This window comes from Anomaloglossus baeobatrachus, chromosome 3 (genome assembly GCF_048569485.1).
Source record: "Anomaloglossus baeobatrachus isolate aAnoBae1 chromosome 3, aAnoBae1.hap1, whole genome shotgun sequence".
Taxonomy (NCBI): Eukaryota; Metazoa; Chordata; class Amphibia; order Anura; family Aromobatidae; genus Anomaloglossus; species Anomaloglossus baeobatrachus.
The window spans coordinates 42,585,993-42,598,050 of NC_134355.1; the positions used below are offsets into that span (position 1 = coordinate 42,585,993).

A 12,058-nucleotide genomic window follows, 5' to 3' on the forward strand; every position below is an offset into this window, starting at 1 on the left:
GTTTAAACCAGTTATTGGCTTTCCTCCTTCTTGCTTTTGCACTAAAACTGGTGAGCCAGTGATCCCACTGGGGGTGTATAGCCAGAAGGGGAGGGGCCTTACACTTTTTAGTGTAATTGCTTTGTGTGGCCTCCGGAGGCAGTGCTATACACCCAATCGTCTGGGTCTCCCAATAAGAGCTAGAAGAAAAGGAATTTACGGTAAGTAACAAAATTCCCTTCTTTGAATAAGCATAACAAATGTTGTTTGCAAGCTCAATTTTTTGGTTGCTAGTGCATATGTGGTGAGGTTTGCCATGAGCAAAAAATGATGAATATGGAGTTCTATGTCCTTCTTTGGTTTAATAAGTGCTGCACTCATTGCCTAGGAGACCGGCCACCGGTAATAGACTGGCCAACTGACCAGTAACCTAGGCAGCTATCAGCAAACTATCTGATTACAAATCCTTCCATTGTTTGAGAATTGAGAGGATTTTTAACAAGGTAGCGATTTCTTTTCTACAAGTGCTTTGCAATTTTACCTATTGAAGACGCTGAGACAACCCCTTTAGACGGGAGGTTTTTGAGACTTGCTAAGGCCTCTTTCACACGTCCGTGAAAATCACAGTACGTGTCAAAGGTGCGTATTGCCCTCAGTGTGCCGTGTTTATGGCACACGTGTGTTCTCCGTCATAACACACGGAGAACGGGAACTTTCTGCTCACCTGTCCCTGGCGTTGCTGTCCGTGGAGCTGATCTTCGGTCCCCGCTGCTGCTGCTTCCGGCCCGCAGTGGAGTGAATATGTAATGAGCGTGGGTCGGAAGAAAGTGCCAGCAGCGGCAGAGACAGCAGGGCTGGAAAAGGTGAGTATAGAAATTCTTTTTTTCTTCGGCGCTCCATTGGGAGACCCAGACGATTGGGTGTATAGCTACTGCCTCCGGAGGCCACACAAAGTATTACACTAAAAAGTGTAAGGCCCCTCCCCTTCTGCATATACACCCCCCGTGGGATCACGGGCTGCTTCAGTTTTATGCTTTGTGCGAAGGAGGTCAGACATCCACGCATAGCTCCACTGTTTTTAGTCAGCAGTAGCTGCTGACTATGTCGGTTGGAAGAAAAGTGGGCCCATATGGGGCCCCCAGCATGCTCCCTTCTCACCCCACTCTTGTCGGGTGTTTGTAAGGTTGAGGTATCCATTGCGGGTACGGAGGCTGGAGCCCACATGCTGTTTTCCTTCCCCATCCCCCCTCATTGCTCTGGGTGAAGTGGGATCTTACCGGTCTCCAGGCACTGAGACCGGGCTCCATCCACAGACCCGGAGAACCTGCTGGATATGGAGCTGGGTATCGTCAGGGCAGGGCCCTGCTACATTAAGGTACTCTGTGTCCCCGTACACATCGCGCACACACACACCAGCATTGCTGGGAGTGCTAGTGCGCCGGGGACAACAGCGCGGAGCGCTTGTGCTATTATTCACTGCAGCTTAGCTGAGTGAATTTATGTGTTAGAAACTGCCGCGCCGGCCGCTGCGGGGTGTTTTACACTGTGGCGCGGCTGGGACTTGTGGTGCGCCGGGGACTTCCGCGCTGGCCGTGCACATAGGACGGCCGCGCTTATTACTCGAGTCCCCGGCTTTGCGGCCTAGTTTTCGCTTCGTTCCCGCCCCCAGCCCTGCCAGTCAGGGGAGGGGCGGGACGCTGTACAGAAAGTCAGCGCCGAGAGCTGGAGTCTGCTTTGCATTCTCCAGCCCCCTTCACTGGACACAGTGGGACGCCAGTTTCCCGCTCTTGTCTGGGGCACGCCCACGGCCCGCCCCTCTTCACAAGACGCCGGCAGCCATTCCTGCACGCAGTCTGGGCTGGAGAAGGGAGACGAGCTCTGGGCAACCAGTTACAGGATTCGGGCGACCACACACCCGCGTTTCTGCGGGCGGTAAGCAGCACCTGAAGTGCTGACCCCACTAATGTTCATTAAGGCACAGGCTTTCTAGGCTGCTTGTATTGCATGTGCTGAAGTGTTCATTTGTACTTTATGCTGGTATGCTATACACTGCACTGTACGGTCGCTATTCTTGGCTATATACTCCTAGATGGCTAGACAACAGCAGCAAAAAAGCAAGGGTGCTGAGGCACAGGCTTTCTATGCTGCTTGTACTGCATGTGCTGAAGTGTTCATTTGTACTTTCTGCTTGTATGCTATACATTGCACTGTACGGTCGCTATTCTTGGCTATATACTTCTAGATGCCTAGACAACAGCAGCAAAAAAGCAAGGGTGCCAAGGCACAGGCTTTCTATGCTGCTTGTACTGCACCACACGGCAGGTTCCACTGTCCCCATTGTGTGCAATGCTCCCCTGTAGCGCTTGATCAGCCGGGGTCTCTGCTAGAGGTGGCCAACGGAACCACCTGTGAACCCTGTCCAGGGACAGGGACGGAGTTGCAGTTTCGGCTGATAGATTGTCTGTGACTGTGAATAACATCTTAGAGACTTTGCAGTCCAGACGGACCATGGGCAATGTTGATACAATGCTCCCTGACCACCCTCATTTGGAACAAATCAGTGCTCCGGGGGGGGTCCCATGCATCCCAGGGCGCAGGCTCTGACACGGACGACAGTCCCAGACAGCCTAAGCGAGCTCGCTGGGAGCGGCACTCGGCTTCATCACTGGTTAGGGTCCCAGCAGGACTCTCTGTATGATGAGGCAGACGTAGCTGATCAGGACTCGGATCCTGAGACCGCTCTCAATCCGGATACACCGGATGGTGACGCCATAGTGAATGATCTTCTAGCGTCCATCAATGGAATGTTGGATATTTCTCCCTCAGCTCCTCCGGTGGAGGAGTCAGCTTCACAGCAGGAGAAATCCTTTTTCAGTATCTCAAGCGTATATTGAGTACTTTTCTGACCACTCTGACTTCAGAGAAGCAATCCGGAAACACACACTTATCCAGATAAGCGTTCTCCAATCGTATTAAGGATACACGTTACCCTTTTTTCTCCCTGACGTGGTCAAACGCTGGACCCAGTGTCCAAAGGTGGATCCCCCAATATCCAGGCTTGCGGCTAGATCCATAGTTGCAGTGGAAGATGGGACTTCACTTAAAGATGCCATTGACAGACAGATGATCCTCTGGTTGAATTCTGTCTATGAAGCTATCGGCGTGTCGGTTGCTCCGGCATTCGCAGCCGTATGGGCATTCCAAGCTATTTCAGCTGGTCTTGCGCACGTGGACACTGTCACATGTACATCTGTGCCGCAGATGGCGTCCTTAACCTCGCAATGTCTGCATTGCGACTTACGCTATTAATGCTGTCCTGCACTCTACGAGCCGTACGTCAGTGGCGTCCGCCAACTCCGTGGTTTTACGCAGAGCCTTGTGGTTGAGGGAATGGAAAGCAGATTCTGCTTCCAAGAAAGTGATTAACCAACAGAGGAAAGGACAGTCGAGGTTTCGGTCCTTCCCAGGCTCGGGCAGGTCCCAATTGTCCTCGTCCAAAAGGACTCAAAAGGCTCAGAGAGGCGCAGATTCCTGGCGGGCTCAATCACGCCCAAGGAAGGCAGCCGGAGGAACCGCTACCAAGGCGGCTTCCTCATGACGTTCAGCCCTCTCTCTCCGCATCCGCGGTCGGTGGCAGACTCTCCCGCTTGGCGACAGTTAGCTGCCACAGGTCAAAGACCGGTGGGTGAGAGACATTTTGTCTCACGTGTACAGGACAGAGTTCTGTTCTCGTCCTCCGACTAGATCTTCAGAACTTCCTCACCTCCTGACCGAGCCGATGCTCTTCTGCAGGCAGGAGGAGTGGTAATCCCTGTTCCTCCTCAGGAACAAGATACGGTTTTTACTCCTATCTGGTTGTGGTACCAAAAAACGACGGCTCATTCAGTTCCCTTTTGGACCTAAAACTGCTCAACAAGCACGTGAAAACCAGGCGGTTCCGGATGGAATCCCTCCGCTCCGTCATTGCCTCAATGTCTCAAGGAGATTTCCTAGCGTCAATAGACATCAGGATGCGTATCTCCACGTGCCGATTGCTCCAGAGCACCGGTGTTAGCTACGATTCGTTATTGAAGACGAGCATCTTCAGTTCGTAGCCCTGCCCTTCGGTCTGGCGACAGCCCCACGGCTTTTCACCAAGTTCATGGCAGCAATGGGAGCAGTCCTGCACTCTCAGGGTCACTCTGTGATCCCTTACTTGGACGATCTACTTGTCAAGGCACCCTCTCTAGAGGCATGCCAACACAGCCTGAACGTGGCGCTGGAGACTTTCCAGAGTTTCGGGTGGATCATAAACTTTTCAAAGTTAAATCTGACACCGACCCAATCGCTGACATGTTCTGGCATGGAGCTTCACACTCTCTCAGCGATAGTGCAGCTCCCGCTGGACATACAGCGTTCACTACAGACGGGGGTGCAGTCTCTCCTTCAAGGCCAGTCACCCCCCTTAAGACTCCTCATGCAGAGGCAGTCCCTTTCGCGCAGTTTCATCTGCGTCCACTTCTATAGGACATTCTTCGCCAATGGGATGGGAAGTCGACGTCCCTAGACAGGAACGTACCCCCTTCTCAGACGGGCAAGGACTCTCTTCAGAGGAGTCCACCCTTCAGATCAATGTTCTGGAAATCTGGGCAGGGTATCTTGCCCTGCAAGCCTTCCAGCAGAGGCTGGAAGGCAAACAGATCCGAATTCAGTCGGACAACTTCGCAGCGGTGGCATACATCAACCACCAAGGCGGAACATGCAGTCGGCAAGCCTCCCAGGAAGCCGGCGGATTCTGATGTAGGTGGAAGACAGAGCATACACCATATCCGCAGTTCACATCCCGGGCGTAGAAAACTGGGAAGCAGACTTCCTCAGTCGCCAGGGCATGGACGCAGGGGAATGGTCTCTGCACCCGGACGGGTTTCAAGAAATCTGTAGCCGCTGGGGGAGGCCGGACGTCGACCTAATGGCGTCTCGGCACAACAACAAGGGCCCGATTTTCATGGCGCGGTCTCACGATCAAAGAGCTCTGGCGGCAGGCGCCTTAGTTCAGGATTGGTCGCAGTTCCAGCTACCCTATGTGTTTGTTTCCCCCTCTGGCACTGTTGCCCAGAGGGCTACGCAAGATCAGCTCCGATTGCCGCCGCGCCATCCTCGTCGCCCCAGACTGGCCGAGGAGGTCGTGGTACCCGCATCTGTGGCATCTCACGGTCGGCCAACCGTGGGCACTACCAGACCGGCCAGACTTACTGTCCCAAGGGCCGTTTTTTCCATCTGAATTCTACGGCCCTGAGCCTGACTGTGTGGCCATTGAGTCCTGGATCCTAGCGTCTTCAGGATTATCTCAAGACGTCATTGCCACCATGAGACGGGCTAGGAAGCCGACGTCTGCCAAGATCTACCACAGAACGTGGAGGATATTCTTATCTTAGTGCTCTGCTCAGGGAGTGTCTCCCTGGACATTTGCATTGCCTACTTTTCCTTCCTTCCTGCAATCTGGTTTGGGAAAAGGTTTGTCGCTCGGCTCCCTTAACGGACGAGTCCCAGCGCTGTCTGTATTCTTTCAGAAGCGCATAGTACGACTTCCTCAGGTACGCACGTTCCTGCAGGGGGTTTGTCACATTGTCCCTCCGTACAAGAGGCCGTTGGACCCATGGGATCTGAACAGGGTACTAATTGCTCTCCAGGAGCCGCCCTTTGAGCCTCTGAGGGATGTTTCACTTTCTCGACTTTCACAGAAAGTGGCCCTTTTGGTAGCGGTCACGTCTCTTCAGAGAGTGTCCGACCTAGCAGCGCGGTCATCCAAAGCTCCCTTCCTGGTGTTTCACCAAGACAAGGTAGTGCTGCGCCTGATTCCGGGGTCTCTCCCTAAGATGGTATCCCCCTTTCATCTCAGTCAGGATATCTCCTTACCTTCCTTTTCTTCTCATCCAGTTCATCGATATGAATTGGATTTGCATTTGTTGGATCTGATGAGAGCGCTCAGAATCTACATTTCCCGCACGGCGCCCCTGCGCCGCTCGGATGCACTCTTTGTACTTGTCGCTGGTCAGCGCAAAGGGTCGCAGGCTTCCAAAGCCACCCTGGCTCGATGGATCAAAGAACCAATTCTTGAAGCCTACCGTTCTGCTGGGCTTCTGGTTCCGTCAGGGCTGAAGGCCCACTCAACCAGAGCCGTGGGTGCGTCCTGGGCATTACGACACCAGGCTACGGCTCAACAGGTGTGCCAGGCAGCTACCTGGTCGAGTCTGCACACTTTCACCAAACATTATCAGGTGCATACCTATGCTTCGGCGGACGCCAGCCTAGGTAGAAGAGTCCTGCAGGCGGCAGTGACCTCCCCGTAGGGGAAGGCTGTCTTGCAGCTCTAACATGAGGTATTTCTTTACCCACCCAGGGACTGCTTTTGGACGTCCCAATCGTCTGGGTCTCCCAATGGAGCGCCGAAGAAGAAGGGAATTTTGTTACTTACCGTAAATTCCTTTTCTTCTAGCTCCTATTGGGAGACCCAGCACCCGCCCTGTTGTCCTTCGGGATTGTTGGGTTTTTTCGGGTACACATGTTGTTCATGTTCAACGGTTTTCAGTTCTCCGATGTTACTTCGGAGTGAATTTGTTTAAACCAGTTATTGGCTTTCCTCCTTCTTGCTTTTGCACTAAAACTGAAGCAGCCCGTGATCCCACGGGGGGTGTATATGCAGAAGGGGAGGGGCCTTACACTTTTTAGTGTAATACTTTGTGTGGCCTCCGGAAGCAGTAGCTATACACCCAATCGTCTGGGTCTCCCAATAGGAGCTAGAAGAAAAGGAATTTACGGTAAGTAACAAAATTCCCTTCATTTCAGACACATGTGTTTTCTCCACTGCGTGTCACATCTGTGCGGTCCGTGTGACACGCGTGATGCCGGAGAAAAATGGACATGTCTACGTGTGGAGCAGACGGGCACTCGGTCCATGGCAAGACCCATTGATTTTAATGGGTCTACGTGTGCCCGTTTCTCCGGCACGTGAGGAAACGGACCAAACACGTATCGGAGACATGGACGTGTGAAGGAGGCCTAAGACTGTGTACGCCTGAACTCATGCCCGAAACTGACTCATTTACTAAATGATGCATACAGCAGCAGAGGGACCCGTTAATTATTATGGGGTCTGGTCTGGCTTTTGGCAAATGTTCGTTTTTTGTTTTCGAATGGAAGGAAACGTTCTGCACTTATATAGTAAAAACTGATTCCAAATTGAACTCGGACAGACCTGATAATAATCAATGGCGTCCCTCTGCTCCCGTTTACATCAGTTTAGGAAATGGGTCCGTTTTGGGCAAATATGGAACAGGCAACCTCCAAACCGATGTGTTTAACGTAGCCTAAAATAAAAAAATGTTTCTTTCCCACAGCATCCAATCACCGCACAGCTTTAATTTTTTGGTCATTTTTACTTTTCCCCCCTTTTGGAAAGGGAATGCTGCTCTGTGAAATGGGCAAGATGGCCTTCATATCTCTGCCCCAGGGCTTTCCTGTAATACTGTGCGGGGGCCAGATACCTTCAATAGACCTGATCTCTATTGTTGCCTCTTTTTATAGATGGCGGCACTTAGTCATTATTTAACTCAATGTATGGAAAAGTATGGTGGGAATTTGCAGAGAACAATTTAAAATAATCCAGATCATCAGACCAATCTTTTTTTTTTTTTTTTTTTTTTTATTTCTCCTTCCTAGAATCCCGAATGACGGAACAAACTGCGATGATGGCCTCCATTTCTCAGCAGATTAAAGAAACCATGAAGGTAAAGTGTGACCGGTATAAAGTGCCCGTCCTGCGCTGCTCGCTTCAGCACCGGAGGTGACCGGAGCTAACGATGTTATGACTAGAGATGAGCGAATCTGTCTTGGTTGGTGTCCTCCAGATGACCGATCTTCTACCTGACGCCACCTCTTCTGATTAGTAGGTCCGGGCGCCATCATCCGTCACACCAGAAATCAGTATAGGCGTCAAGGATTTAGGCAGGTAGGAATAGAGTTCACAGGGCTCCAATCTGGTGGCCCCAGACTTGTGGGTGTGTGAACTAATTTCTCTCAAATTAGAACCTCACACACATGATGGTGCGCTCCTCCGTAACATTCCCACTGCTCAGAAAACCGCCATTAAAACCTCCATAGCCAGTTTAGGTTTTGGGGTTTTTTTTGTTGTGTTTTTTTTTTTTTTTGGAGGGCCATAACATTTGCAAGGAGTTTGTATGTTCTCCCTGTGTTTGCCTTGTTTCCTCCCACACTCCAAAGACACATTGATAGGGAACGTAAACTGTGAGCCACAATGGAGACAGTGTTTCTGATGTATGTAAAGCGCTATGGAATTAATAAAGTACAAATCCAGCGCAATCTCATGAAATAGTAAAAATTATATATTTTCCTTTCTCGCCTTTTCATTGGGGGACACAGACAGTGGGTATTATGATGTCTCCAGGGGGAGGCGTGACACTAGATTTCAAAAAGTGTTAGCTCCTCCTCCCACAGCATATAACCCCAGCTAGGCAGGAAACTAGCTCAGTTTTTTTCTAGTGTCAGCAGGGAGGCTGACATGTCTGGCCTGAGCCCAGGCCAACTTATTTTGTTTTTATTTTTTATTTTGTTTTTTTCTATTTTTGATTATGGGGCAATACCAGGGTGCCTGCCACCCTCGTTCCCCCGCTTACGGGCAGAGGAAACCTGGCGTGCACACGCCGTCAGTCTTCCCTCGCGCCCAAGTGATCGGGTCTGCGTACCCCTCCAGGCTGCCTGGAAGCACCTCACACCAAGGTAGCTCCAGAGGGCTAAGCAGAGCCGAGGACATGCTTCAGCCTTGAGCTGAAGATGCGTCCCTGAGATCCCCGCATCCCCGGACCAACGCGTCTTCAGACGGAGCCAGGAGCAGGTAGGGACACGACGAGTCATCTGTCCCCTGCATCCATACCGCCGCCTGGAAAGGCGCCGGTAGGGCGATGGAGGCCGTGATCCCGGGGAGTCTCATTAATTTAGCCCCAGGTGTCGGCCTGCATTCTAGCAACGCCCCCTCTCACTGCTCTGGAAGCCGCTCCCTCAGTCAGCAAATCAGCCTCCGGGGGCCGTCTCTCCCCTCCATGCTGCCAGGAACGCTGGATGCCATCTTCCACGTGGGGAGCAGACACGGGTGAGATCGCCTCCTTGGCTCTGCATCTACAGCGCTATATACCGCTCTGCTCAGCGGTATATCGCTGTCTTTCTAGCAGTGTGTGCCTGCTGGCTAGCGGTGTATATCAGCTGTTAGCGGTATATACTGACTCTGCCTGCAGGTATATGCCGACTGTTTGACAGTATATGCCATTTTGCTATCGGTATATACCGGCTGGGCATAGCAGTCACTTTATAATACTGCTAGTGGCTCCTTACTCATAGTAACAGCGGCATAACCCTACTGTAGGACTGTTGCTGAAATGCGTAACCGCAAGGGAGATAAAGCTTCCCAGGCGTCCTCTACGGACCTGTACTATGCTTGTACCACCTGTGAACGCTCGTTTTCTAATGGCCGAGGCTATCCACTATGCCGGAGCTGCGATGCCCCTACTACCGTGTCAAAATAGACCCCATTGCCGGACCAGGATGCCGTGCAGTCTCTGGATTCTGCTCCAGCCAACGGCCAGGCAGCTCCCCCGTCTGATGACGTTATTCCTGCATGGGCTCTTCTAATGTCTAAAAGGTTAGATGATCTTGCCGCTCAGATATCCCAGCCTTCCACAGGCTCCCGCAGCCTCCCCCCGGCTCAGCTCCCTCAGAGGAGCCCGCCTGCTTCGTCTGGTCTCTCTTCCCCAGAACGTAAAAAGGCTGTTTCCAAAAGGCGCCATTGCGACCGCTACGCCTCATCCGACTCGGACGATAGTCAGTCTGACCCAGGCTTTTAGTAGTCACGATTCCCAAGACTCTGACTCTGATTCAGATGTCCCTTCTGAGTCTAGGCATATAGAAGACACACTAATTTTGGCTCTGTCGATTTCTGATCAGCCTCCGGACCCGACTTCTCAGTCTGCAATCAAGCGGGCCAAGAAGCCTCCTAAGTCCTTTGCCCAGGATCTGGTTTTTCGTCAAATCATATCTAAACGGTGGGATCACCCTGATAGAAGGTTTAATAAAAAACCCTTCTCTTCATTCGCTTATCCCTTTCCATCTGAATTGGTTAAGACCTGGTCAGTACCCCCCCGTTGTGGATCTGCCAGTATCCAGACTGGCTAAACACACGGTTATGTCTCTTTCAGACAATGCGTCTCTCAAGGACTCGTCCGACCGCGCAGTTGATGCTGCGGTCAAATCTATTTTCCAGGCTTCGGGCTCCTCTCTTCGCCCCCTGTTTGCCTTGACATGGGTCGCGAGAGCTATGGGTGTGTGCAGTAGGAACCTGCGCAGGATGCTTCGCTCTTGTAATATTCCTCCGCAGGCTTTTGAGATCCTTGATTTGTTCTCTCTAGCCTCTAATTATTTTCTTCACGGCTCCCTAGATGCAGCTAGTTTGTCAGCCCTAACGGCAGCCAATGCTGTCTTTGCCCGCAGAGTCCTGTGGCTAAAGATATGCAATGCGGACAGTGCCTCCATGAAATCCCTGTCCACACTCGCCTTCCATGGCCTTCGTCTGTTTGGAGAATCCCTGGACAAACTCATATTTGAGACGACGGGTGGTAAAAGTACCATTCTACCACAAAAGCAGCCTGAATCCAGGAATTTTAAAAAATCTTCTTGGCGTAGGCAGTCCTTTCGGCCCGCTCCCCAAAAACCATCAGCACAAGGATCGTCCCAACGCTCAGATCGAGGATCCGGTCCCTCAAGGGGCTCTTCTTGGCGTTCCCACTCCAAGCAATCTAAACCTAAGGGACCTCGCCCTGTACAGGCCCCCTCAGCATAACGCCAGGTATCCCTCAGATCCGACTCCTGTTGGAGGGCGGCTTCTGCTTTTTCGGGATATCTGGCTAGACCACACTCACGATGCTTGGGTTCGAGAAATCGTCACCTCAGGTTACAAGATCGATTTCCATTCCCTGCCGGCCAACAGGTTTCTGCGTTCTCGGCTTCCAAAATCCAAAACGCAAAGCCAAGCCTTATTTCAGGCTATAGCCTTTTTACAGAAAGCAAACGTTATCATTCCAGTGCCCCTGGAACAGCGCGGCAAAGGTTTCTATTCAAACCTTTTTGTCGTTCCCAAAAAAGATGGCTCTGTCCGCCCTATCTTGGACCTCCAAAAGGCCGTACGGATTCTGACCTTCCGAATGGAATCATTGAGAGCAGTGCTAGCCGCCATGGAACCGGGAGAATTCCTAGCTTCCATAGACGTTCAAGATGCTTATTTACACATTCTCATATGTGTATCGCATCAACGGTTCCTTCGTTTTGCCGTAGGACACCGTCATTTCCAATTCAGGGCCCTCCCCTTTGGACTGGCCACTGCGCCTCAGGTCTTCACAAAGATCATGGCAGCCGTCATGTCCATTTTGCACCCCAGAGGCGTTCTGGTCGTTCCCTATTTGCACGACCTACTTGCCAAGGGGAGCTCTCTTCAAGTTTGCTCAGAAAGCGTGCAAATTTGCCTAGACACGCTGTCAAGGCTAGGGTGGCTTATCAACTTCAACAAGTCATCCCTCATTCCTCATCAGCGCATCACCTTTTTAGGTATGCTGATAGACACGGCTCAGTCCCGGGTTTTTCTTCCAAAAGACAAGAGGTCTTCCCTGATCCGGGCCGCCCAATCCCTCCGCTCTCGCCGTCACACATCCCTTCGGAATGGGATGAGAGTGTTAGGCAAGATGGTAGCAGTCATGGAAGCTGTGTCTTTTGCCCAATTCCATCTGCGCCCTCTACAACTGGATCTTCTATCCTCCTGAGACAAGAATCCAGCTTCTCTAGACTGTTGGAAAACCATTTCCGGTGACTACCTCTTGAAGCTCATCAAGAGAATGCCAAGAGTGTGCAAAGCAGTAATCAAAGCAAGAGGTGGCTACTTTGAAGAACCTAGAATATAAGACATATTTTCAGTTGTTTCACACTTTTTTGGTAAGTATTTCATTCCAAAAGAAATTTTTCCATAAGAAAATTGCATTCCACC

General features: G+C 51.5%; 1 protein-coding gene across 2 annotated transcripts in view; it reads left to right on the top strand.

The window, feature by feature from the left end:
• Positions 1–12,058, top strand: part of NSL1 (NSL1 component of MIS12 kinetochore complex) — a 68,131-nt gene that overhangs the window by 54,687 nt on the left and 1,386 nt on the right. For both annotated transcript variants that reach the window (XM_075339152.1, XM_075339153.1), the window contains exon 6: positions 7,678–7,745. In XM_075339152.1, coding sequence (XP_075195267.1) covers positions 7,678–7,745 — 68 coding nt within the window. The remainder of the gene's footprint in view (positions 1–7,677; positions 7,746–12,058) is intronic.